Here is a 27,506-nt window from a genome sequence, read left to right as displayed (position 1 = left end):
TTTGAGGTTGGGAGGGGGCTTTTATTTTTCCCTTCAATGCATGATTCGAGTGCAGTGGCTTACTCTTTTGCTAAAATAAAATTAGTAGTGTATTTGGGTCCCTGTCAAAGAGCTCCTGAATTTTTAGCTGGTGTTTCTTTATGGAGGGCCTGTGGATTGTGAACCTAAATGTTAAAGGTAGAATGAAGTTTCTAGAAGATAGTAAAGGAGAGAATGTGTTCATAACCATAAGGAAAAGATTGATCAGTTGAACTTTTATAATTATAAAGGGGACTCTGGCCCTTGGCATCTTTGCAGAGGGTTTGTAGGACCCCTAAAAATCTGTTTCTACATTATTGTCAGTTTTCCTCTGGCCTTTGATTCCTTCCCCATGCTTTGCTTTTTTTCCCACCTCTCCTAGATGAGCAGTGTCAATCATAGTTATTTTAATGACCTTGCTTGCAAATTCCAATGTCTGGATAAGATATGGGCCTATTCTATAGTCTGTTTTCCCTTTTTGGGATTGCCCAACATTGTGTATGAAAAGTTATAGAGACTTTGGATGGTGTTACTTTCCTTTAGAGAGGATTTAATTTGCTTTTGACAGGCAGAATATGTGCAGATCACCTTGATAGAGTTGAGCTGGGTTTCAGCCTTTGTTAACGTTGGTCTCTTTCTGGTTTTCCCTCATTGCTAGTCTGTAGCCCTTTGGGGGTATCGTCTGAAAGACTGCATATTTACTGGGGCCCTTCTGTCTTAGAGGGCCTTGAACTCCAACCTTTGACTCCCAAGCTGCAAGAGAGTGTTAATCTCTCTGGTCACCTTTTACCCTCTTACAGCTGCTTTTTGCTTGTTTCCGTATGTGTACATTTTAGGAGTTGGCAAATATCTTGAGGGGAAATACACATAGATTTTGAGACTTTTCTGTTTACTCCTTTTCAGGATCTTGTCCTTTCAAGCGTTGGATGCTTTGGCAGCCCCAAAGTCTAAACCTCTGTCTTCTTAGCCTGATAGAATACTACAGGCTCTGCCTCTATTCCACTCTACTGGGAATATTATATACCTATTTTTTTGCATATAAAGTAAGCAAATACATGATATACACACAAAGATATGTTTTTCTTTCCACTTCTTTTTTTTTTGTTGGCAATAATCTCAGATTTTATTCAAAAGCAAGACCACCCACCCCAATTACTCTGGTTATCCCTTCATAATTAACATATCCTACTTGTACAAAATTTTTCCTTATGTCTGCTTCAGTGAATTTAAAAATTAATTTATTGTCTCAATTCTCTTCTAATTGTTTGGCTGTGGAAAATTGGCATATTAGGTTGTACTGCCTGGACCAGCAACCAGAAGATCCCCTATAAACTTGTTAGAAAAGTAAATTCTCTGGCTCCATCCCACATCTATTGAATCAGAACCTGTAGGGGTGGTACCCAACAATCTAGTTTAACAAGTCATCCAGGAGATTCTGATAGAAACCATTTGAGAAACACTGGCATATGAGAAACATGTGCTATTTACTTAATGGACAGGCAGACATGGAAGTGAGGGAATATATCAAATAAGAAAATAAGCAGTGACCCAAGTGCTTTGACTCTAAATGGGTACAGAACAATAGCCATGAATGAGACTCATAAACTGGTTCTATTCAGATACATATGAACTGACCCTCTCTTCTGCTTGATTTCCATGGGCTTACGTTAGTGTAAAACCCCAAGTACATTTGTCTTGGGCAGATCTGTAAATTCTTCAGCATATGGACACTATAGAGAAAGAAGTAGGATTGACCATTTCCTCCTAATCATCTCCCAGGCTGCATTACCCAATATGCAGTCTGTCTATGCACATGTTTCTGTCATCTGCTAAGGAGGGGCAGGAAAAAAAAAAGTAATGTATAAACATATTTATATAAATAAGTATATTTATATAAATATAGATTTTATATAAATATGTATAATACATATTTTTAAAATCTTCATTTTGGGTAATGTTTTTTAAAAGTCATTATTAGAAAAAGCAAAACAGTTTTGGCCTTCCTTATATCTTTTTATGACTTTGTATTGTTTTTAGTTTGATTGGTAGGACTAAGGCACTAGATATAGTTTTTCAGTGCCTGAGGCCTTATAGGGTTTTAATCTGGCTCAGAATTCTCCACTTCCACTTCTTTCTTAAACAAAAGGTACATATATCCTTTTACACCTTGCTGTTTTCAGTTACCATTGCTTAGATGTTGTACAGGTATTCTAAAATTACTTTTTCAGTAAGTAATTTGTAATCATATTCTTAATTCTATGATTTCTAAGAATTTTGATAATAGAACTTTTATTTGCTTTTTTTTAAATAATAGTATTAGTTCTTTTCCCAGGGTAAAAATAAACTATTGCCCTAGACTGGAAAGAGGAAGAAAAATATCTATAATCTTCTGAGTTTTTTTTTTTTTTTTACTAATACTGTTATAATTTTTATAGCTTCAAATCTTTGCCCTTGGGGCTGACATAAGAGTTGATTTGGCTTGCCAAGTCTTAGACCTGTCAAAATCAAGTGATGCTTATGTTCAAACCTGTTTGAGAAAGGGAAGCTTTCACAAATTTTATTAGCTTGAACTTAGAATAACTTCCCTGGTCTACACCTAATTAACTTCCATAACCATCTACATCAATATACTGTGTACTGTTAATGAGAGAAACAATTTATTCTTGTAACCTTTCACCTTTGTCCTGAAAGAGCTGAGATTCTAAAAGAAGCCAGATTTCCTTTGTACTCTCTTCTCACATGCCAGACCTCAAAAATTGTAGGTTCTTGATTTTTTTGACCCAGATAGGCAAAACATTGATACTATTCACATTTCTCATCTAATCCTTCTCCTCAAGGGCTTCTAACTGGATCCAAGGTCTGGAGGGATGTTTGTTTCATAGAAATATATATATATATATTTTCTGGCCATGCCGTGGACCTTGAGGGGTCTTAGTTCCGTCTTAATTCCCCTGACCAGGGATTCAACCCAGGGCTACAGCAGTGAAAGTGCCTAGTTCTAATCACTGGACCTCCAGGGAACTCCTGAAATATTCTAATTTGTGGGTTCACAAACTTCCTGTAAAAGGCTGGATAGTAAATATTTCAGGCTTTGCAGGCCACATGGTCTGTTACAGCTATCAGCTCTCCCATTGCAACATGAAAGCAGTCATGTGCAATACCTAAAGGAATGAGATTGTGTTCCAGTAAAACTTTATTTACAAAAGTACGGCATTGGGTTGGGTTTGGTCTCTGAGCCATAGTTTGCCAATCATAGTTAACTGGAGAGGAAAGAGAGAGATCATTGTGGGATATATGGCACTTCAAAACCTTCCTTTCTAGACTAGAGACTAGAGTAGATTTGAAGTTTTCAGTTCATTTTCAACATTAAAAAAATTAGAGTTTTGTGTAATTCTTAATATACCACAAAACAACCACTGCTCTGTCTACTATTCCTCAAATTAATACTTAGTACAAAAAAACTGTTTGAAAATAAAGAATATTTTGAAATTTAACTTTGTAACCCAGACTTATTTTTCTTTATTGGCTCATAGTACAGAAAGAATTTTTATTATGAGAGGAAATAAGGCGTTTTCATTTGTGAACTTATTATTTGTTTGCTTGTTTAGAAGGAGGATACAGCTGTGAACTTTGTGAGCTTTATTTTTTGTATTAGCCAGATGGAAAGAATGATCATAAAAAAAGTTAGATGGGCTAGCTCTGATGTCCAAGTTTTAGAAGACATATACTAAAATGAATAATCCTAGAATTTAGCTTCAGTAACATCCTTCGTTATATACATTTCATCTTTATAGCCAAATAGTTGCATAGAATTTTTACATTTTATCTAGAGTTTAAAGTCATTTTTCTTCCCAGTCTTCTCAAAACCTCCCAAGTCTTAACTACAGTTACTTAAATTAGTTCTGACCAAGAACAACAAAATGAAGAACAATAAGGTGATTTGTACATTACAGTTAGCTTTCAAATCTTTTGACATAGATATTCAGTTTTTCCTTTTTTCTAAAGTATACAGAAAGGGAGAGTCATTCTTTGTAGGACATTGCCCCCATCTTAATAGATGACATTCTCTTGTCTTCTGTCACAAATGTCCTTGCTGTTGAACAAAGATTGTCAGAATAATATTTAAAATTAGTACTTTCAAATTGATTTCAAATCTTTTGGCTTTGTGCTAGTAGTATTTTCCTTTCTCAACTCATTAGAATAAGAAAAGAGAATTAACTTTATGATCTGTACACTTATGGATTAAAATTCACCTCCTTTATCTCCAAATATTACTTACTTGTCTTCATGCTTGAGGAATGGATATGTACTAATAACTCAAAATTTTCAGTAATTCATATAATTCACATCAAAATTCCTATTTGAGTCAGTAAGTATTGTTTTCAGTCTTAATGTCTTGGGTTTACTTATCTAATACTTAGTTTAGGTAAGTAAAAACTTATTTAAGTTTTAAAGTGTGTTATTTTATAGACTTTTGAAACAGATGGCAGTTTGTTTAGGTCAAAACTTCAGAGATGGGTTTCCCTGGTGGCGCAGTGGTTGAGAGTCCGCCTGCCGATGCAGGGGACATGGGTTCGTGCCCCGGTCCAGGAGGATCCCACATGCCACGGAGCGGCTGGGCCCGTGAGCCATGGCCGCTGAGCCTGCACGTCCGGAGCCTGTGCTCCACAACGGGAGAGGCCACAACAGTGAGAGACCCGTGTATCGCAAAAACAAAACAAAACAAAACAAAAACTTCGGACAGAGGTTTTTATAAAAATTTTCATTGGTGTATAGTTGATTTACAATGTTGTATTAGTTTCAGGTGTTCAGCAAAGCGAATCAGTTATACATATACATATATCCCCTCTTTTTTTTAGATTCTTTTCCCATATAGGCCATTACAGGGTATTGAGTAGAGGTCCCTGTGCTATACAGCAGGTTCTTATTAGTTATCTATTTAATATATAGTATTGTGTGTGTGTCAGTACTAATCTCCCAGTTTATCCCTTCTCCCCGCCCTACCCAATCCCCTGGTAAACATGTTTGTTTTCTACATCTGTGACTCTGCTTCTTGTTTTGTAAATAAGTTCATTTGTACCTTTTTTTAGATTCCACATATAAGCAATATCATATGATATTTGTCTTTCTCTGTCTGACTTACTTCACTCAGTATGACAAGCTCTAGGTCCATCCCTGTTGCTGCAAATGGCATTATTTTGTTCTCTTTTATGGCTGAGTATATAGGTACCATTGTATATATGTATCACATCTTTACCATTCATCTGTCAGTGGACACTTAGGTTGCTTCAGTGTCCTGGCTGTTGTAAATAGTGCTGCAATGAACATTGGGGTAATGTATCTTTTTGAATTATGATTTTCTCTGGGTATATCCCCAGGAGTGGGATTGCTGGGTCATATAGTAGTTCTATTTTTAGTTTTTTAAGGAATCTCCATACTGTCCCCCCCTAGTGGCTGTACCAACTTACAGTCCCATCAACAGTGTAGGAGGGTTCCCTTTTGGAGAGTATTTTTAAAAAATAAAATAAAGGATATGCTTCTAGCTTTATGACATAACTTGAATTACAGAGAATTTGCATTTCTTTGCATTTTTGAATTGTGTAATAGAGTTTTAAAAGTTATTAGGTTTTTGCCAAGTTAAAAACGAGGTAATGTTCATTTGCATATGTGCTAATTTTAAGAAACTGTACAGATTAGATTCCTTGCTACTATTTTGACTTCTTTTGATAATGAGAAAATTAGAATTAATCATTGTTTTGGGGGGATACGTATATTTGACAGAACTAGAAGAACAGACTCGAAAAGCTCTAGAACTGGACCAGGAACGAAAACGAGCAAAAGAAGAAGCAGAAAGGCTTGAAAAGGAGCGTCAGGCTGCTGAAGAGGCCAAATCTGCTATAGCAAAACAGGCTGCCGACCAGATGAAGAATCAGGAGCAGCTGGTAGGGAACCTGGGTTCTGTTAGGGGAAAAGAAAAATGCAGACAAAAGCGTGGAGGAAATCGGTCTTGCAATTTCAGAGTGTTTATTCTCTGAGCACAAAGGTGTTGGTTAATTACGTTTTCAAATCCCCTCACTGTGGTATGTGTGCACTCACTGCAAGGAACTTATATCTTTTTATTCGAATGTATTTTAAAGCAGTAAGTAGAATAACAAAAAATTATGAAAACCATAGACTACATGGACCATTTTCTGTATTCAGACAGAGGAATACCCATCATCACAAATGAAATACCAGTGTAAAAATAGACAATTTGGAGGTTGCAGTATTTGGTACAGTAAATAAATGATCAGTATTGTGCAGCCACTACCAAAAGTGTGTTGTAATGTATCCAAAATCAGCAGTAAAATTTTGTTTGCTAATGAGTACCAATAAAATAATAAAATAAGTTCAAATAATGGAAACTTAAAAAAACCCATTTTTATAAAATTAAGTATATTATACCTTCTGGAACGCAAACCAAAGAGACAAGTGTGGAAATAACAAAGTGTGGAAATAAGTCTAAAATGTTTATTTCTTCTTTTAAAAGGAAACCCAAAAATAAAACCATAAAAGATACATGGAGCCTGTTGCTAAAAAAAGATGATTCTGATTTGCTTAGATTTTGTATAAGCCACTGGCATGTTTTGCTTTAGATAAGTTGACAATTATGTATATTCTAAACCCTGTAAGATAACCGTAGGTTAACTATAAGATAGATCATAATTGATTGGGTTTTTTTGTGTATTTAGTGGACTTGCAAATAATGAGGAGTAGGCATGACACCTAGAAGATTTGGGATTTAAATATTGGTTTAGGCATTTCCTTGCTATGTGTCTTTGGGTCTTTCTGAGCCTCAGATCCCTCCTTTTGAGAAAAGGAATAATACCGCCTAATATTATTGTTGGGGAATCAAATGAGATTATTTGACAAAGTGCTGTTTAAATTATAAAGTATTATGTAAATAGAATTCTTTTTCCTTCTGTAGGCTTTAACAGATAGTTTATTGATGAAAGTTTAAAAATAGCTCCTAGGTCTTCCCTGGTGGTGCAGTGGTTGAGAGTTCACCTGCTGATGCAGAGGACACGGGTTCATGCTCCGGTCCAGGAAGATCCCACATGCTGTGGAGTGGCTGGGCCCGTGAGCCGTGGCCGCTGAGCCTGTGCATCCGGAGCCTGTGCTCCACAACGGGAGAGGCCACAACAGTGAGAGGCCCACGTACCGCCAAAAAAAAAAAAAAAAGCTCCTAGGTTCCTGCTATGAAAACAGGAATAACTATGGTTATATAGAATAATAAAAATTTTTTTACTTTGTTGCATTAGCTCATTATACCTAGTACAAGTAAGATATTTATGCTCTTAAAGAAATAGTTCCTTTTTTTAAACAGAAGACTATCTATGAAAAACAACACACTGCATGTGGGAATTCCCTGGCAGTCCAGTGGTTAGGACTCTGAGGCTCCACTGCAGGGGGCACTGGTTCAATCCCTGGTCGGGGAAGTAAGATCTCGGAAGCTGCATGGCATGACCAAAAAAAAAAAAAAAAAAAAAAGTCCATGTACATTAAAGCTTTTTTGACTTAATATAAATGACTGAAAATATATTACTTTTTAGTATTGGTAATTGTTTTGTTTATTTTAGGCAGCAGAACTTGCCGAATTCACTGCCAAGATTGCGCTTCTAGAAGAAGCCAAGAAAAAAAAGGAGGAGGAAGCTACTGAGTGGCAACACAAAGTAATCATTTGTTCATCACTATTGAACATCTATTTTGTATTCAGCCGTATGTGGAATTTATAGAGATAAACATAAGATGCTGTCATGATTTAGAGGGGAAGAGGTACCTCTGTATGAATATGTATGTACTGTAGTAAATACTAATCTAGTGATAATAAGCTAAGTACTTTGGGAACACAGAAGAAATGTTTAATTTCAGAGCGAATGAGGCAGATATTGGGGAAACCCTTATACATTTAAGCCAGCTCTTGAATAATACATTCAATTTGGGGGTAGAAAAATGGAGACTGAAGAGGAAATCATTCCAGATCAAGTGAGTTGAATGAGCATGGGAAGTATAAAAGCACATGACAGATTTGAAGTCAACTAGTAAGTGAGCAAAACTTAGAGTCTGTTTTCAGAAATTTTGAGAGTTGTGGCTAGAAAGTTAGAGAGGGAATTAAGTTGTGAAAGGCTTTAAATAAATACCCTGCTAAGGCAAGATGCTGGGAAATATTTGTAGACGTTGGGCTCTGAAGATTTCAAAACAGGATTGTAACATGATCAAGCATGGTTTTATAAAACAGCTTAGTAATCAGCATGAAGGATGGATTGAGATAGTGGGCAGGATTACTTAAGAGCTAATGACTCACACTAAGGATGTGGCATTGAGAAGAAAGAGGAACAGGAATTATTGAAGGACATTTTGTGGTAGACTCAAAGGGGCATGGCAACCAAATGATTGGATGTAAAGTTGAATTAGAAGAATGCAATGAAGATGATATTGAGATATCTGAGTTCCTAAGTAGATGAAACCACTGTTGTCTGAAATGGCATAAAAGTGAAAAATTAGGCTTTATTTGGAGGGGTAGGGAATATAAGATAATGAGAATTTAATTCAAACTTTAATGTTAACTCTTAAATGGAACTATAATAATAATTTTTTACACTCAAAGGTATATAGTTCTCTGATTTTTCTACAACAAAATGTACTTATTACAGAAAGCAGTTTTGTTTCCCTCTTAAATTTTCTTTGTAGCACTTCAGATTTCATAGGGAAGTTTTTGGTATTGAGAGTTATGTATATATGTATATATCAATAGAACTCTACAAAAGGAAAAACACAACTTTTTTTGTTAACACTTCTTTATTAGAATTGTATAGATCCCTTTTAGGGATGATTTATGAACTTCAGGGACACATAAACTTATAAAAATAACATATCACAGAGGCACATCCTGGGAATTGTAGAAATTAGAAAATGCATGCAAAAGAATATCACATTCTTGCAAACTGGGATCCCTATTTTAACACTGTAGTGCATATCCTTCCAGGATCTTTTCCTATTTGCATATATGTATACATACCCATTTATATGTCCAGAGTGAGATCATACTGTACATACTGTTCTATTTTAGTCAGTTTTCATCTCATCTAATATTAGACTATATTCAAAAATTTTTCATTTAGATATAATTGACATATAACATATTTTTAGGTGTACAACATGATGATTCAATATTTGTATCTATTGTGAAGCAATCATCACAGTAAGTGTGGTTAACATCCATCACCATGTATAGCTACAAAAATTTTTTTCTTGTTATGTAAACTTTTCAGATTTACTTTCTTCGCAACTTTGAAATAAAGAATATAGTATTAACTGTAGTCCATATGCTGTACGTTATGTCCCCATGACTTATTTATTTTATAGCTGGGAGTTTGTACTTTTTAACTCCCTTCTCCCATTCCTCTTCCATTTATGCCTCTGGTAACCATCAGTCTGTTCTCTGTATCCATAAGCTCAGGGTTTTTTTTTGTTTGGTTGGTTGGTTTATTTTTAGATTCCATATATAAGTGAGATCATATGGTAATTTGTCTTTCTCTCTCTGACTTATTTCACTTGGCATGATACCCTCAAGGTCCATCCATGTTGTTGCAAATGGCAAGATTTTCTGGGACTTCCCTGGTGGTCCAGTGATTAAGACTTCACCTTCCAATGCAGGAGGTGCATATTCAATCCCTGGTTGGGGAGCTAAGGTCCCACATGCCTTGGGGCCAAAAACTAAAACATAAAAAAGCAGAAGCAATATTGTAACATATTCAATAAAGACTTCAAAAATGGTCCACATCAAAAAAAAAATCTTTAAAAAATTCCTTTTTTATAGTGGAATAGTATTTCACTGTATATTAATATTTATACCACATGTTTTTTTTCATCTGTTCATCTACTGATGGACACTTAGGGTGCTTCCATATATATCTTGGCTATTGTAAATAATGCTGCAGTGAACATGGGGGGAATGCATATATCTTTTCAAGTTAGTGTTTTTGTTTGATAAATACCCAGAAGTAGAATTGCTGGATTATATGGTAGTTTTATTTTTGAGTTTTTTAAGGAGGAATCTTCATACTGTTTTCCACAGTGGCTGTACCAATTTACATTCCCAGTGAAAGTGAACAAGCGTTCCCTTTTCTCCACATCCTTACCAACACTTGTTATTTCTTGTCTTTTTTATGATAGCCATTCTAACAGGTATGAGGTGTTACCTCATTGTGGTTTTGATTTGCATTTCCTCGATGATTAGTGATGTTGAGCACCTTTCCATGTGCCTGTTGGCCATCTCTATGTTGTCTTTAGAAGAATGTCCATTCATATCATCTGCTCAGTTTTTAAAATAGAATTAGGTTTTTTTTTTCTATTGGGTTGTATGAATTCTTTATATATTTTGGGTTTTAACCCCTTATCAGATAGATGATTTCCATATATTTTCTCCCATTCTATATGTTGCATTTTCATTTTCTTGATATATATATTTTTTGCTTTCAGAAGCCTTTTGGTTTGAAGTAGTCCCACTTGTTTATTTTTGCTTTTGTTGCTTTTGCTTTCGGTGTCAAATCCAAAAATTTATCACCAAGACCTATATCAAGGAGCTTACCGCATGTATTTTCTTCAAAAGTTTTATGGTTTCAGGTCCTACGTTCAAATCTTTGATCCATTTTGAGTTGATTTTTCTGTATGGTGTACGATAGGGGCCCGGTTTCATTCTTTTGCATGTGGCTCTCTAGTTTTTCTAGCACCACTTATTGCAGAGACTGTCCTTTCCCCAACCTATATTCTTGGCTGCTTTGTTGTAAATTAATTAACCATATATGTGTGGGTTTATTTCTGGGCAGACTATATTTAGAATTGAACCTAAGAGTCTTCTATAGCTAACTTGCCAGGCCAGTGTCCAAAGTAGGACTTTGCATTGCATCTGTTTGCTCTAAGTCTCTTTTAAAGTAGGACAGTTCTTCTTTTTATGATACTGGCTTATTAAAAGGACCCACAGATTGCCCCTCCTCCTGTATTTGTCTAATTCCTTTCTTACGGTGTCATTCAGCTTGTCTTTTTATCATCAATATTTCTTGTAAGCTGGAAGATAAACCTAAAAGTTTGAAGGATTCAAGTTAAAAATTTCTGGCTACGATGCCTCATAGGTGAGACTTGCAGATAATTTATCATCCAAACTAGAACACTTTTGAGAGTGAAAGGGCATGTTGTTAATAATTACCCCAGGACAACAGTGTAAAGCAGTACTTTTCCAGACAAACCAGCACAATATCATTACTCAAATAATTGGTGATGTTGGATACTTCCTGTTGTATTATATCAGAAGACATTTAATATCTGATTAACCCACCATTAGTTGTTTTAATTGATCATTGGACTAGAGTAATAACAGTCTGTTTCCTCCATTGTCTGGTTATATTTTATCATTGCTAAAATGTAATCTATTCAATGTGGAATTCTTTGGCATTATACTTATATCTGTTTTCTCATCAACCATTTGTATACCAATTTTAGCAACAGTTGATAATCCTTGCCAGAATTAATTTTATTAGGGTTTTGCACAGTGGTGTCTTTAATTCTGTCATGTACCTGCTGGCATTCTTCTATAAAAATAAGCTTTTATCAATAGGGCCTGTTTTCATTACCCTGAAATATAATTTATATTAGAAAGAAAGGATAATAACTTGATTTTTTTTTTTGATGTGGACCATTTTTAAAGTCTTTATTGAATTTGTTACACTATTGCTTCTGTTTTGGTTTTTTGGCCACGAGGCACTTGGGATCTTAGCTCCCTGACCAGGGATCGAACCCACACCCCCTGTATTGGAAGACGAAGTCTTAACCACTGGACCGCCAGGGAAGTCCCACGATAACTTGATTCTTTTAATTACCAATTTTCAAAGTAAGTTGCTGATAGACTTATTTTTTATGTTCAGGCTTTTGCAGCCCAGGAAGACTTGGAAAAGACCAAAGAAGAGTTAAAGACTGTGATGTCTGCCCCTCCTCCACCTCCACCACCACCAGTCATTCCCCCGACAGAAAATGAACATGATGAACATGATGAGAATAATGCTGAGGCTAGTGCTGAATTATCAAATGACGGGGTAATGAACCACAGAAGTGAGGAGGAACGTGTAACAGAAATGCAGAAAAATGAGCGTGTTAAAAAACAACTCCAGGTATTTAAAATTTGCAGTAGTATGCACATTTAAATATAGTTTGCATTTTCCCCATTTGTTAAGACAAAATTATTTAAAAAGGAACATTTGATTTTTGGAAGCCTTTACCTCTAGCTGGCCTTGTGATTGGTTTGTAAGTACTTGGCCTACAGTCACGTTATTTCATTTTTTCTGTTGTATGTCCTTATTACCAGATGTTTGTTAGCCTTGTGTAATGAGGCCTTAATTATTAAGCTATTATCTAATTATAACTTGAGCCATGTTAAAAGTAGAACATAAAATACTGTGTTTAAAAAACAAGTAAATTTCGTTTTTAAACAGTATACATTAAAAAGAAATAATTTAATAGACTTACCTGTATGACATTACATAATCTGAATTTTTTTGTTGAGATTTTGTAATGGCAGAAGGTCAGTATATTAAATGTACATAATTAGATTAAAATAGTAAATTTTAATATTACATCTATTAGAGAACTTCATAGAATCAGTTCTCTAATTTTTAAATTGGTGAAATCTTTAAATATTAATAAAAGAAAATGAGGTGGTGATTGTAATAAATGTATTAAGACTTTTGGAGAAAGCTTCTCTCATGGTGTAGAATTTAGAACTTACAGTAACATTCAATAACAGCTATATTGAACCTTTTGTAAGTCATTTCAAGTATTAGATGAGAAAGTTTAAGGAAATTTAGAATAATACACTCATCATGGTTGTGGAATGTAGAAATGAAAGGCCATGGGTATTCCTCTCTAACCACTACCCTCCACCATTACTAAAAGTACAACAAATATAAACACTTTAAAGAAAAAGATTTCACAGTGGAAATTTTAATATACTAAAAAGTCAGAGATTTGTTATATATGTATTTTGTGTCTTTAAACCTCTTCCATAGGTTTTCAAAATCTAAAAAAAAGTTAATAATGGTCATACTTTTTATTTTTTAAACATAGGCATTAAGTTCAGAATTAGCCCAAGCCAGAGATGAAACCAAGAAAACACAAAATGATGTTCTTCATGCTGAGAATGTTAAAGCAGGCCGTGATAAGTACAAGACTCTGCGACAGATTCGGCAAGGCAATACAAAGCAACGTATTGATGAGTTTGAAGCAATGTGAGAGCTGTTATTTTGCATACATGTTCTTCATAAGCTGAACCACCAACAGAGAAAAGCAGGCCTTTGCAGATGTGATGGAATGCATCTCACCTTGCCAAAGCACTTACACCAGTTTGACTGTGGTAGCTATAAGACATTTAAGGGGAGCTTTTCAACATTAAGGCAGTGTGATATCATGCTTGGTTTTCTTTTTCTTTTGGGCCAGGGAATGGAGAACAGTGTTCCATCACCTCCTTTTTAACATTTTTCATTTTCCATTTTTTTTTTCTGTTGAAGATTAACGCTAATTATCATGTCTGACAAATGTGTGTGTATGATTTAAGCACTTTGTACATTTTAAAGGATGGTGGTGACTTAATGAGTGTTTAGGTAGGGCACTCTGTTTTTTCTTCTTCCATATTTTACCTGCATGTGTTTCCACATTCTCTCTCATTCATGTTTTCTCAGTGTGTACTTCTCATACCTTGATATGCCCTGTAACCATAGCGCTGCCACTATACAGATCATTGGCAGTGATTAAAATGAGCATAGGTGGCAGGGTGGACAGTCTTTCATCATTGTATAGAAGATGGCTATGAATCATGAAAAGGATTAGAATGTTTAATAGTGTAGTATACAGCTAGTGGTTAATTTTTTTAATCCCAATTTAATAATGTTATTGGATATTTGTTATTTGCTTACTTAATTACGGTCATCTTTGACAGCTGAATTGATTGGTGTTTCATCTCCTGCATCATTTGGTTTTCTTTGCCCATTGATCTTACAAAGGTATAGACAGCAGGTAGTAAGTAGTTACCTAGGAAAGTTTATTGATGAAACACTACTGCAAATAACAGTTGTCTCTGAAAGATTCTTTCATAGATTGATTTAGAAAAACATGTTTAATAAAAGAAAAAGCACATTTGTTGGTAATTGATTATCATCATTAATAAAACCCTGGACCTTGCTAGAAGGGCAGCATATGAAAACAGCAGTCCCGAGGAGGGGACAGTAATACTACCTCACTACTATACCTGCGATGACTGGTCGTTCAAACACAGTGAAGTGTGTAAGCCGTATGTTTTATAATACATAGTGATACTGTCAATCATGAAGGAATATTTTTGAGATTTCCTTTTCCTTCAGAATATCTTAGAGTGCTAAATTTTAACTGCCTTTTTGTTGAACTGAACTGTGGGACTCTGATTTGTATTTAAATTGTTAGCGCTCACTGGTATACTATCTTCCTAGAGGGGTGTTATATGTCTAAGGAAGTGTGTGTGTGTGTGTGTGTGTGTGAGAGAGAGAGAGAGAGAGAGAGAGAGAGAGAGAGAGAGAGAGATTGCCCTTGTAGCATATGACGACGAATGTTTGTACCTTCATTTCTTGATGTAATTATTACATAATCATTTTAGCATATTTGGTTTCTAAATCATTGTGCTTATTTTTTTTCAATCTAACTAAAAATACTTAAATTTGTTTAGTTAATTCTGTTTTAGAAATTATAATTTTATAGGTTATATTAATTTCAGTTATGTTTTACAAAGAAATCTTTCCAGTTTGAAAGATGTTCAATATTCACAGGTTCTAACATTTTCTTTATTATAAAACATTTAGATTTGGAGATAAGGAAAGCCTTGTTTTCTCTGGGTGGTTCAGCTACTTTCCATTTGGTATTATGCATTCAAATTTACATTTATCTATTAAAATTGCCATTTTGTTACACATTTTTCATGCACAATAGATTCAAGTTGTGTCTGAAAATCTCTGTGCTTTTTTGATTTTGCTGACTTTAAAAGGATTAATCTGGGCAGACATTATGAAAAGGAAAGGTTGCATTTAATATATTTTTTCGATTTAGTAGGACAAAAGATAACTGGTTAACCTTGAAGTGACTGTTGTACGGTGGTTGCGCACATGCTTCAAAACACTGTGGAAGAGGACATTTCTCCTTGCAGCACATTAGAGGAACAGATGATAAGCCCTACTATTCATGGTTTAAAGCATGTGTTCACTCTTCCAAAGCATTAAAGCAATTGCCATAATAGGTGAAAACTTGGATTTTTATTAGATTTTTGTTAATTTGCTTCATTTTGAATTGTGTGCACTACCATTCCTACATCAGTTTGATATCAGTGTTGAAAAATTACCAGTTATATTTGCTGTTTATAATCTATTTGTAGATTAGAATTAAAATGGATTTAATCCATTTTTAAAGCTGTGTGAATTTTTCTAAACAGGAACAACTATTTGCAATATGGGTTTTCATTAAACCAATTATTACTTTTATTATTAGCATTTGAGAAGCACATGTTCATATAGCAATGTAAAAATATATTAATGAGTATTTGGTAAATTCCAACAGGCTTTTACCATTAGCATAATTTTGTGTTGTACAATTAAGTTACATCTATAATTTTGGATAACATTCATTGGTTAACAATAAAGTGACAAAAGTTCATGTCTTCATGCTTCACTGTTGTTATTTAACATGGCTTTCTTGTATATTTCCTGAATATTATAATCTCTATTAGATCCATAAATCATTACATCTTAAAAACGAGAAGTGGGTAGGAAAAAGTTCAGAATCCTCATACATTTACTCTTTCCCCCAAATTATATATCTCTTTTCGTATGGAAGTAATAGTGATAATTCTCCAGAAAAGTTAAATCATTAAATTAAATCGACTCTCTTCATAATAGAAAATCATTTAAGATTTCTAATCATTGCTTTTCTTGTATAGTGAGTGTTTAGTTTTCTTAAGGAAGAAACAGTTTCATTGTCCTTGATTGATCTTACTATTAAAATGCTAATGTTCTTTAAAGAACTGTATACTAAGTGCTTCTTACTAATTTTTATCATAAAGATTATTCTTCTTAAATAACAAGTGATAAATCTGTTCTAAGCTAGGAAAAGCCAGTTGTCTTCTCAGTTTATAGTAATATTTAACCGTCACTTTATTATTTCTATTCTCAAAGACAGGTGGTGACCTCTTTAGTCTGGTCCTGTTAGAAAAGAAAAGGGAATTCTGTAGTATAAGATTTTGCTTTATGTCTAATTAGAGTTCTTTTTTTAAGAACTAGAATTAGCACTTAGAAAGTTATCTTACACTGTATTGGATCTCACTCCTGGTTATCATTGGAAAGAGTTCCAATGTTAGTGCTGTGTTTAAAAATAAAAAATGCACATCACTTTCTATCTCAGTTCTTATTACCTGTTGATTGGTGATATTTTTAGAATTGAAGATAAAAGATTTTTTAGATCCCACAGTATCCCATTTTATGTATGCATAATGAAAATAGTCTTTTAAAATCTAAAACTTAAAACTGAAGTATAGGAATTACTGCCTTTAGAATTAATTTAGTGAACTGATTAGTAAACCCAAGCTTAGGTATCTTTAATAAGAATAAGGGGAAACATTTAAATATGGAACTACACTGGTAGACAGTCCTCTCTTTAAGTTTATTCTAAATGAACAGAACTTTAGCTTTTCTTATTCTGTACTTCATTCTTCTTTTAACTAGGAGATAATCTATTAAATATTCTAGTGTGGTTTATCATGTAGAATGACAATATTCTACTACATTTTCAAAAGCACAGTGATTCAGCAGATATGATAACTTCATAAAATGTCAAGGCAGTATGACTCCTCACATTCTACACTGTTCGCAAGGAAAAATTGGCTCACGATCGTGTTTCATATATTAAAGCTTATCACCATCCCATCCTTGGCCTTTCCAATTTAATCTTAATTCCCATTTTTTCCTAGTGGACCTATTTCTTTTTTTTTTAAATTTAATTTTATTTATTTTTTTATACAGCAGGTTATTACTCATCATTTTTCTACACATCAATGTATACTTGTCAATCCCAATAGCCGAATTCATCACACCACCATCCCCACCCCCCCCCCCTACGGCTTTTCGCCCTTGGTGTCCATACGTTTGTTCTCTACATCTGTATCTCAACTTCTGCCCCGAAAACCGGTTCATCTGTACCATTTTTCTAGGTTCCACATACATGCGTTAATATACGATATTTGTTTTTCTCTTTCTAACTTACTTCACTCTGTATGACAGTCTCTAGATCCATCCACGTCTCAACAAATGACCCAATTTCATTCCTTTTTATGGCTGAGTAATATTCCATTGTATATATGTACCACATCTTTATCCATTTGTCTGTTGGTGGGCATTTAGGTTGCTTCCATGACCTGGCTATTGTAAATACTGTTGCAGTGAACATTGGGGTGCATGTGTCTTTTTGAATTATGGTTTTCTGTGGGTATATGCCCAGTAGTGGGATTGCTGGATCATATGATAATCCTATTTTTAATTTTTTAAGGAACCTCCATACTGTTCTCCATAGTGGCTGTATCGATTTACATTCCCACCAACAGTGCAAGAGGGTTCCCTTTTCTCCACACCCTCTCCAGCATTTGTTGTTTGTAGATTTTCTGATGATGCCTGTTCTAACTGGTGTGAGGTGATACCTCATTGTAGTTTTGATTTGCATTTCTCTAATGATTTGTGATGTTGAGCAGCTTTTCATGTGCTTCTTGGCCATCTGTATGTCTTCTTTGGAGAAATGTCTGTTTAGGTCTTCTGCCCATTTTTGGATTGGGTTGTTTGTTTTTTTAATATTGAGCTACATGAGCTGTTTATATATTTTGGAGGATAATCCTTTGTCCGTTGATTCATTTGCAAATATTTTCTCTCATTCTGAGGGTTGTCTTTTCGTCTTGTTTATGGTTTCCTTTGCTGTGCAAGAGCTTTGAAGTTTCATTAGGTCCCATTTTTTTTTTTTTTTATTTCCATTACTCTAGGAGGTGGATCAAAAAAGATCTTGCTGTGATTTATGCCAAAGAGTGTTCTTCCTATGTTTTCCTCTAAGAATTTTATAGTGTCTGGTTTTACATTTAGGTCTCTATTCCAGTTTGAGTTTATTTTTGTGTATGCTATTAGGGAGTGTTCTAATTTCATTCTTTTACATGTAGCTGTCCAGTTTTCCCAGCACCAATTATTGAAGAGACTGTCTTTTCTCCATTGTATATCCTTGCCTCCTTTGTCATAGACTAGTTGACCATAGGTGCGTGAGTTTATCTCTGGGCTTTCTATCTTGTTCCATTGATGTTTCTTTCTGTTTTTGTGCCAGTACCATATTGTCTTGATTACTGTAGCTTTGTAGTATAGTCTGAAGTCAGGGAGTCTAATTCCTCCAGCTCTGTTTTTTTCCCCTCAAGACTGCTTTGGCTATTCGGGGTCTTTTGTATCTCCATAAGAGATTAAGATTTTTTAAGATTAAGATTTTTAAGATTAAGATTTTTTGTTCTAGTTCCCTACAAAATACCATTGGTAATATGACAGGGATTGCATTGAATCTGTGGATTGCTTTGGGTAGTATAGTCATTTTCACAATATTGATTCTTCCAGTCCAAGAACATGGTATATCTCTCCATCTGTTGGTGTTATCTTTAATTTCTTTATCAGTGTCTTATAGTTTTCTGCATACAGGTCTTTTGTCTCCCTAGGTAGGTTTATTCCTAGGTATTTTATTATTATTCTTGCAGTGGTAAATGGGAGTGTTCCCTTAATTTCTCTTTCAGATTTTTCATCATTAGTGTATAGGAGTGCAAGAGATTTCTGTGCATTTTGTTTCCTGCAACTTTACCAAATTCATTGATTAGTAGTTTTCTGGTGGCATATTTAGGATTCTCTAAGTGTAGTATCATGTCATCTGCAAACAGGGACAGTTTTACTTCTTTTTTTCCAATTTGTATTCCTTTTATTTCTTTTTCTTCTCTGATTGCTGTGGCTAGGACTTCCAAAACTATGTTGAATAATAGTGGTGAGAGTGGACATCCTTGTCGTGTTACTGATCTTAGAGGAAATGCTTTCAGTTTTTTACCATTGAGAATGATGTTTGCTGTGGGTTTGTCGTATGTGGCCTTTAGTATGTTGAGGTAGGTTCCCTCTATGCCCACTTTCTGGAGAGTTTTTTATCATAAATGGGTGTTGAATTTTGTCAAAAGCTTTTTCTGCATCTATTGAGATGATATGGTTTTTCTTTTTCAATTTGTTAATATGGTCTATCACATTGATTGGTTTGCGTATATTGAAGAATCCTTGCATCCTTGGGATAAATCCCACTTGATCATGGTGTATGATCCTTTTAATGTGTTGATGGATTCTGTTTGCTAGTATTTTGTTGAGGATTTTTGCATCTAATAATCAGTGATATTGGTCTGTAATTTTCTTGTTTTGTAGTATCTTTGTCTGGTTTTGATATCAGAGTGATGGTGGCCTAATAGAATGTGTTTGGGAGTATTCCTTCCCCTGCAGTTTCTTCGAAGAGTTTGAGAAGGATTGGTGTTAGCTCTTGTCTAAAGGTTTGATAGAATTCACCTGTGAAACCATCTGGTCCTGGACTTCTGTTTGTTGGAAGGTTTTTAATCACAGTTTCAATTTCATTACTTGTGATTGGTCTGTTCATATTTTCTATTTCTTCCTGGTTCAGTCTTGGAAGGTTATACCTTTCTAAGAATTTGTCCATTTCTTCCATGTTGTCCATTTTATTGGCATAGAGTTGCTTGTAGTAGTCTCTTAGGATGATTTGTATTTCTGCAGTGTCTGTTGTAACTTTTCCTTTTCCATTTCTAATTTTATTGATTTGAGTCCTCTACCTCTTTTTGTTGATGAGTCTGGTTTATCAATTTTGTTTATGTTCTCAAAGAACCAGCTTTTAGTTTTATTGATCTTTGCTATTGTTTTCTTTGTTTCTATTTGATTTATTTCTGCTCTAATCTTTATGACTTCTTTCTTTCTGCTAACTTTGTTTGTTCTTCTCTCTCCTAGTTCCTTTAGGTGTAAGGTTAAATTGTTCATTTGGGATTTTTCTGATTTCTTGAGGTAGGCTTGTATAGCTATAAACTTCCCTCTTTTGCTGCATCCCATAGGTTTTGGATCATCATGTTTTCACTGTCATTTGTCTCTAGTTATTTTTTGATTTCCTCTTTGATTTCTTCAGTGATCCCTTGGTTATTGAGTAAAACTGTTGTTTAGCCTCCATGTGTTTGTGTTTTTTACGTTTTTTTTCCCTGTAATTCATTTCTAATCTCATAGCGTTGTGGTCAGAAAAAATGCTTGGGGCTTCCCTGGTGGCGCAGTGGTTGAGAATCCGCCTGCCGATGCAGGAGACACGGGTTCGTGCCCTGGTCCGGGAAGATCCCACATGCCGCGGAGCAACTAAGCCCGTGAGCCATGGCCGCTGGGCCTGCGTGTCCGGAGCCTGTGCTCCGCAACGGGAGAGGCCACAACAGTGAGAGGCCCGCATACCGCAAAAAAAAAAAAAAAAAAAAAAAAAAAAAAAAAAAAAAAGAAAAAATGCTTGATATGATTTCAGTTTTCTTAAATTTACTGAGGCTTGATTTGTGACGCAAGATGTGATTGATCTTAGAGAATGTTCCATGCGCACTTGAGAAGAAAGTGTTTGTTTTTGGATGGAATGTCCTATAAATATCAATTAAATCTATCTTGTCTATTGTGTCATTTAAAGCTTCTGTTTCCTCCTTTATTTTCATTTTGGATGATCTGTCCATTGGTGTAAGTGAGGTGTTAAAGTCCCCTATTATTACTGTGTTACTGTCGATTTCCTCTTTTATAGCTTTTAACAGTTGCCTTATGTATTGAGGTGCTCCCTTGTTGGGTGCATATATGTTTGTAATTGTTATATCTTCTTCTTGGATTGATCCTTTGATCATTATGTAGTGTCCCTCCTTGTCTCTTGTAACATTCTTTATTTTAAAGTCTATTTTATCTGATATGAGTATTGCTACTCCAGCTTTCTTTTGATTTTGATTTGCATGGAATATCTTTTTCCATCCCCTCACTTTCAGTCTGTAGTGGGTCTGTAGCGGGTCTCTTGTAGACAGCATATATATGGTTCTTGTTTTTGTATCCATTCAGGAAGCCTGTGTCTTTTGGTTGGAGCATCTAACCCATTCACGTTTAAGGTAATTATTGATATGTATGTTCCTATGACCATTTTCTTAATTGTTTTGGATTTGTTTTTGTAGGTCCTTTTCTTTTGTGTTTCCCACTTAGAGTAGTTCCTTTAGATTTTGTTCTAGAGCTGGTTTGGTGGTGCTGAATTCTCTTAGCTTTTGCTTGTCTGTAAAGCTTTTGATTTCTCCATTGAATCGGAATGAGATTCTTGCTGGGTAGAGTAATCTTGGTTTTAGGTTCTTCTCTTTCATCACTTTAAGTATATCATGCCACTCCCTTCTGGCTCTTAAGTTTCTGCTGAGACATCAGCTGTTAACCTTATGGGAGTTTCCTTGTATGTTATTTGTCGTTTTTCCCTTGCTGCTTTCAATAATTTTTCTTTGTCTTTAATTTTTGCCAGTTTGATTACTACATGTCTCGGCGTGTTTCTCCTTGGGTTTATCCTGTATGGGACTCGTTGTGCTTCCTGGACTTGGGTGGCTATTTCTTTTTCCATGTTAGGGAAGTTTTCGACTATAATCTCTTTATATATTTTCTCGGGTCCTTTCTCTCTCTCTTCTCCTTCTGGGACCCATATAATGCGAATGTTGTTGCATTTAATGTTGTCCCAGAGGTCTCTTAGGCTATCTTCATTTCTTTTCATTCTTTTTTCTTTATTCTGTTCTGCAGCAGTGAATTCCACCATTCTGTCTTCCAGGTCACTTATCTGTTCTTCTGCCTCAGTTATTCTGCTGTTGATTCCTTCTAGTGTAGTTTTCATTTTGGTTATTGTATTGTTCATCTCCTTTTGTTTGTTCTTTAATTCTTCTAGGTCTTTGTTAAACATTTCTTGCATCTTCTCGATCTTTGCCTCCATTCCTTTTCTGAGGTCCTGGATCATCTTCACTATCATTATTCTGAATTTTTTTCTGGAAGGTTGCCTATCTCCACTTCATTTAGTTGTTTTTCTGGGTTTTATCTTGTTCCTTCATCTGGTACATAGCCCTCTGCCTTTTCATCTTGTTTATCTTTCTGTTAATATGGGTTTTTTTCCACAGGCTGCAGGATTGTAGTTCTTGCTTCTGCTGTCTGCCCTCTTGGACCTATTTCTTAATATCTCCATCTTTAGTGATTTTAAGAGCTGCCGTTTTCCCTCTGGAAAGATGATGACTTCTTGCTTTATTGCCTCAATATTTTAACCTCTCTTCCATTGTGATAACAATAGTTTTCTGATTTGAGGTTACATATGCTGCTTTAGGAGTTGAAGTACCTATCCATCATTATTCCTCACAAAATTTTAAGGTTAACGATTTTGAATAAGATAATTACCCCATGGCACATATTTTAAATTCAGGTTTATATTTGGCTTGAGTTCCTTAGCTACTAACGGTCCCAGGTTCTTATTTAATGACCTTCATTTAGCCAATACACTTTCATTAAGTATGTGGTATATTCTAGGATATAGAAGCAAGATTAGAATGACTGTGACCCTTTTATCTTAAAATGTGAAACTTCAAATATTTATCTTATTTCTTGGATCATTTGCAATAATCTGGTACAATACTAGATTTCTTTTAAGATGGCAACACATTTTGTTGATTCATGTTATTTGTATGCCCAGATTCCTCCATGCTTATGTCTAGTCAGTTGCTTCCATCCTTGTAATTTATTGCTCTGTTTTAATTGTTCACTTATATTTAATGAACATTTTTAAAATTTAGGTTCACTTTGGTAATTATGCATGTCATTTAGTTTGCTCCTAAAAGTAGGTTACTGGTTTTAGTTTATCTTTAATAAGTCTATATAGCTAAATGTACATCTTGGTAACATGGGATCAGAATTTCTGAGATTTATGTAATAATCCTTGGAAAAATTCCTTTTGATAAAATGCGGATTTGTTATATCAAATTCTTCTTGTGCTGTGTTACAATGTATGCCATGATAGCTCTTAACTTTTTGCAACTTAAATTAAAATGTTTTACCTTTCGGGCTTCCCTGGTGGCGCAGTGGTTGGGAGTCCGCCTGCCGATGCAGGGTACGCGGGTTCGTGCCCCGGTCCGGGAGGATCCCACGTGCTACGGAGTGGCTAGGCCCGTGAGCCATGGCTGCTGAGCCTGTGCGTCCGGAGCCTGCGCTCCACAACGGGAGAGGCCACAACAGTGAGAGGCCCGCGTACCACAAAAAAAAAAAAAGAAATGTTTTACCTTTCGTTTTAGACCTAGAAATGCAAGTATGTCTTAAACTCTTAAGGCACTACTACCTTCTCCCTCCCTTTCCTTTTGTTTATACTGAAAAGTCTATGTAATTCAGATCTAGCATTTGAGTCTTATATGCCATCATTTCATTTATGTAATTTGCTTTTAAATTTTAGCTAATTTGGATAAAATGATACACTGTGTCATGAAGGAGACTACTACAACATAAAGAGCAATAGAGGAAAATAAGCAACTGGTAGAGAATAAGAATCCACAGCACAGTTTCTCAAGTATGGTTGTTCTCTGATAAATTGCTTAATTTTCATTTTATAGGTCAAATTTTAAGCACTGATCAATATTTAAAGATATCCTAAAAAATAAAGTGCCTAATTTAGAAGTTTTTCTAACTTTATAGAAAGATTCATTTTTATACCCAATTGACAAACCAGTCAGTATATAGTAATTAGTAATCTGTATTAAGTACTGTGAAGTTCAGTGGAGTTGGGAGATTTCAGTTGAATCTTCATTACTGTATTGTGTTAAAATATATGTAAGATTTACCATTTTAACCATTTTCAAGTGTTCAATGACATTAAGTATATTCACATTACCATTTTAGCCATTTTCAAGTGTTTAGTGACATTAAGTATATTTACATTGTTGTGCAACCATCACCATTATCCATCTCCAGAACATTTCATCATCCCAAACAGATTCTCTGTACCCATTAAATACTAACTCCCCATTCCTCCCTCTTCCCAGTCTCTGGTGACCACTATCCTAATTTCTGTGCCTTTGAATTTGACAATTCTAGGTACCTCATATAAGTGGACTGACTCCTATATTTGTCCTTTTGTGTCAAACTTATCTCATGTAACATAATGTTTTTCAGGTTCAGCCACATTATAGGATGTATCAGAGTTGTTTTTATCTTTTTTTTTAAGGCTAAATAATATTCAGTTGTATGTATATACCACATTTTCTTTATTCATTGGTTAATGGCCATTTGGATTATTTCCACATTTTGGCTATTGTGAACAATGCTGCTATTATGTACATTGAGGTACAAGTATCTGTTCGAGTTACTGCTTTCAGTTCTTCAGTATATACCAAGAAATTGAATTGATGAAACATATGGTAATTCTGTGTTTAATTTTCTGAGGAACTGTCAATACTGTCTTTCTCAGCAACTGCATTATTCCCACCAGCAATGCATAAGGGTGCCAATTTCTCCACATCCTCACCAACAATTTTTATTTTTTGTTTGCTTGTTTGTTTGTTTGTTTTCTGGCTGTGCCACTTGTGGCATCTTAGTTCCCTGACCAGGGATTGAACCCAGGCCACAGCAGTGGCTGAGTCCTAACCACTGGACCACCAGGGAAGTCCCTTTGTTGTTTGTTTTTGATAATAGACATCCAAGTAGGTGAACTGGTATCTCATTTTGGTTTTGATTTGCATTTCCCTATGATGCATTTCTCTGATGTTGAACATCTTTTCATATGCTTATTCACCATTTGTATCTTATTTGCTGAAGTGTATATTCATGTTTTGACCATTTTTAAATTGTTTTTTGTTGAATTGTAGGAGTTCTTTTTATATTATGGATTTTAGTCCCGTATCAGATACGTGAGTTGCAAACATTCTTCCATTCTGTGAGTTGCCTTTTTATTCTATTGATAGTATCCTTTGATGCACAAGTTTTTAATTTTGATGAAGTTTAATTTATCTGTTTTTCTTTTGTTGCCTGTGCTTTTAGTCTTGTGTTTTTTAAAGAGACAGAAGAGAGATTATGTACAATGGTCAAAGTCTAGAGAGATGAAAAGTACACTGTCTTGACTACAATAGAAAATGTAATTTCCTGTGTATTGACTGCAGGATGAAAAAACTAGGGTAGGTTGGGTCAGGAATTTATGGAGCCTTTAATCCTCTGCTGAGGTGGTTTAGTTTGATTTGAAGACATCTGTTGCCTTTGGGAATGCAGTTACAAAAGGGAATAATAACTAAACTTTGCTCCAAAGGAAAATTCATGCTGCTGTGTAAAGTATACTAGAAAGTCCTATAATGTAATTAGCCTGAAGAAAAGCTGTGGTCATGGGAATGATATGATATGATTCTCCTGTCAATGATTCTAATAATGTAGTGACTGGAAGAAACTTGAAGGGTTTTTTGAAATAGGTTTTAAGGGGTTAGGGCAAAAATATTCTTTCAGATCATTATGAAGGGGTTATATTCATCAAAACAACTCAATGAAGATTATCTCAGAATATATACACACAATTAACTATTCACTGGCTGTGATAGCTTTGAACAAATTACTTTGGAAATTTCTGTAGGTTTTTAAAAGTTGAGAATCATTTGATTATGCTCATCAACTTAACTTTCTTGCTAGGTTCGATTCATGTGTTTATGCCCAAATGATACATTAGGTGTTTTTTTTTTCCCTTATTTTTGCTTGTTTTCCTCAGACAATTCTTAATACAATATACTTCTCAATTTTTAGGCCATAAAAAGTTTGAATATAGGTATGTGATCTTTCGGTAATCTAAGTTACAGGTGGATGGTTTTCCTCCCCACTAACTTTAAAATATGGTGGTTTATCATTGGTATGTAGATTAAATGTAGAATTTTGCAACTTCTTAATTTGTGTGTTTTAAAAGTACTTTCTATCAAAAGACAAAATCAGTGTATGCAAAAGGAAATCATAATCAAAGATCTGTTTACTTTCTTTTAAATTCTTTAATTAATGTTTGCAAATGTACTGCATGATGGCACATTTTAGTTTCTTTGAACTTTTACATTGATTAAATTATCATTTTTTTCAAGAAATATTAAAATCTTTTAAAAGTAGTTGATTATAAGTATGAAAAATGTTTTTGTTGGTAGAGGCTAAATCAAATCAAATCACTACTATTTAGCAGTTTATATGTATTCTTAAAATACCTTAAGAGAATACCTCCATTTTGTAAAAACTAGAGTACCAAAAAGTATAAAACCTGAAATTAGAACCCAGAACCTAACCATCTGAATAATTTATAATCTAGTTTAATGTGCTGGGCCACATTACATTTCAGCATAAGCTGATGTTTTAAGAATGTTTATAATGAACTGGGGGACATAGGCTGTATCAAAGGCTTTGAATCAAAATGTATAGAAAATATATCCATTGGAGAAATAGTTTCATCTTTAGAGGAGATTATTGGCATTAATGTTTTAGGAATATTCTCAAGCATTAGGAAGACTGGAAACCAGTATGTCTTTTAGATTACTGATGTGATGTATACAGGTAGGAAAATGTTCTCCACTACCTTATTTTTGAGCAATTATGCCTTAGTTCTTAGGCATTACAAATTTAAGAGGTTTTCAGTTTAATGATACTATGAAAAGAAAGCTGAATGGGATATGAGGAGGCATGGATTTTTTTCCATAAAGTAATAAGATTAATACCTACATACATATGCATTCATAGATGTAGTCCTTCTTCCAGTGATTTACAGAGCAGTTGCTATTTATGCAAAGCACTGGTAGAGTTATGGGAGATAGATGTGACCCTGTGACCATGTCAAGGAAATTGTAGTTAGGGACTTGGGACGTTGACTCAAATTAAGGTATAGAAAGTAAAAGTAGTAAAAACCAAAAGAAAAATTGAGATAAAATGTTCAGGAGTTAAGAGAGGTTGTTAGTAGGTGCTAATTATCATACAAAGAAGCAGGCTATTGACTTGATTAATGAGGCTGAGAAATATTTTCTTCATTTGTAAAATTACAGCTTCTGGGGAGCATCAAAGTTATAAATTAATCACTTGGTAGGCTAGCTAATGTTAACTTGGTTCTCTGCCACTAAGGAGTTGCATTTTCTTTAATATCAACGTGTCTGGTTTTCTTATAATAGAATTTATTGAATGTAAGCAACCTTAATAATAATGGTTTATATGAGAATAGCCAGTATTGAAATGTAATTTAATATTAAAGTTTTCTTATAACCCTTTTGTTAATTACTTATTTAACTTGCCACT

The 27,506-nt window shown here is 34.6% G+C and overlaps 1 protein-coding gene across 2 annotated transcripts in view; it reads left to right on the top strand.

Annotated features, from left to right (window-relative positions):
• The window catches only part of RDX (radixin), a 97,523-nt gene that overhangs the window by 55,262 nt on the left and 14,755 nt on the right, over positions 1-27,506 (top strand). For both annotated transcript variants that reach the window (XM_059069489.2, XM_059069488.2), the window contains exons 11-14: positions 5,800-5,960; positions 7,638-7,730; positions 11,979-12,221; positions 13,174-13,334. In XM_059069489.2, the coding sequence (XP_058925472.1) occupies positions 5,800-5,960; positions 7,638-7,730; positions 11,979-12,221; positions 13,174-13,334 (658 nt within the window). The remainder of the gene's footprint in view (positions 1-5,799; positions 5,961-7,637; positions 7,731-11,978; positions 12,222-13,173; positions 13,335-27,506) is intronic.

Source organism: Kogia breviceps, chromosome 7 (genome assembly GCF_026419965.1).
Source record: "Kogia breviceps isolate mKogBre1 chromosome 7, mKogBre1 haplotype 1, whole genome shotgun sequence".
Lineage (NCBI taxonomy): Eukaryota > Metazoa > Chordata > Mammalia > Artiodactyla > Physeteridae > Kogia > Kogia breviceps.
Note: the sequence above shows the minus strand (reverse complement) of the source record. Positions and strands in the feature narration are given on the sequence as shown.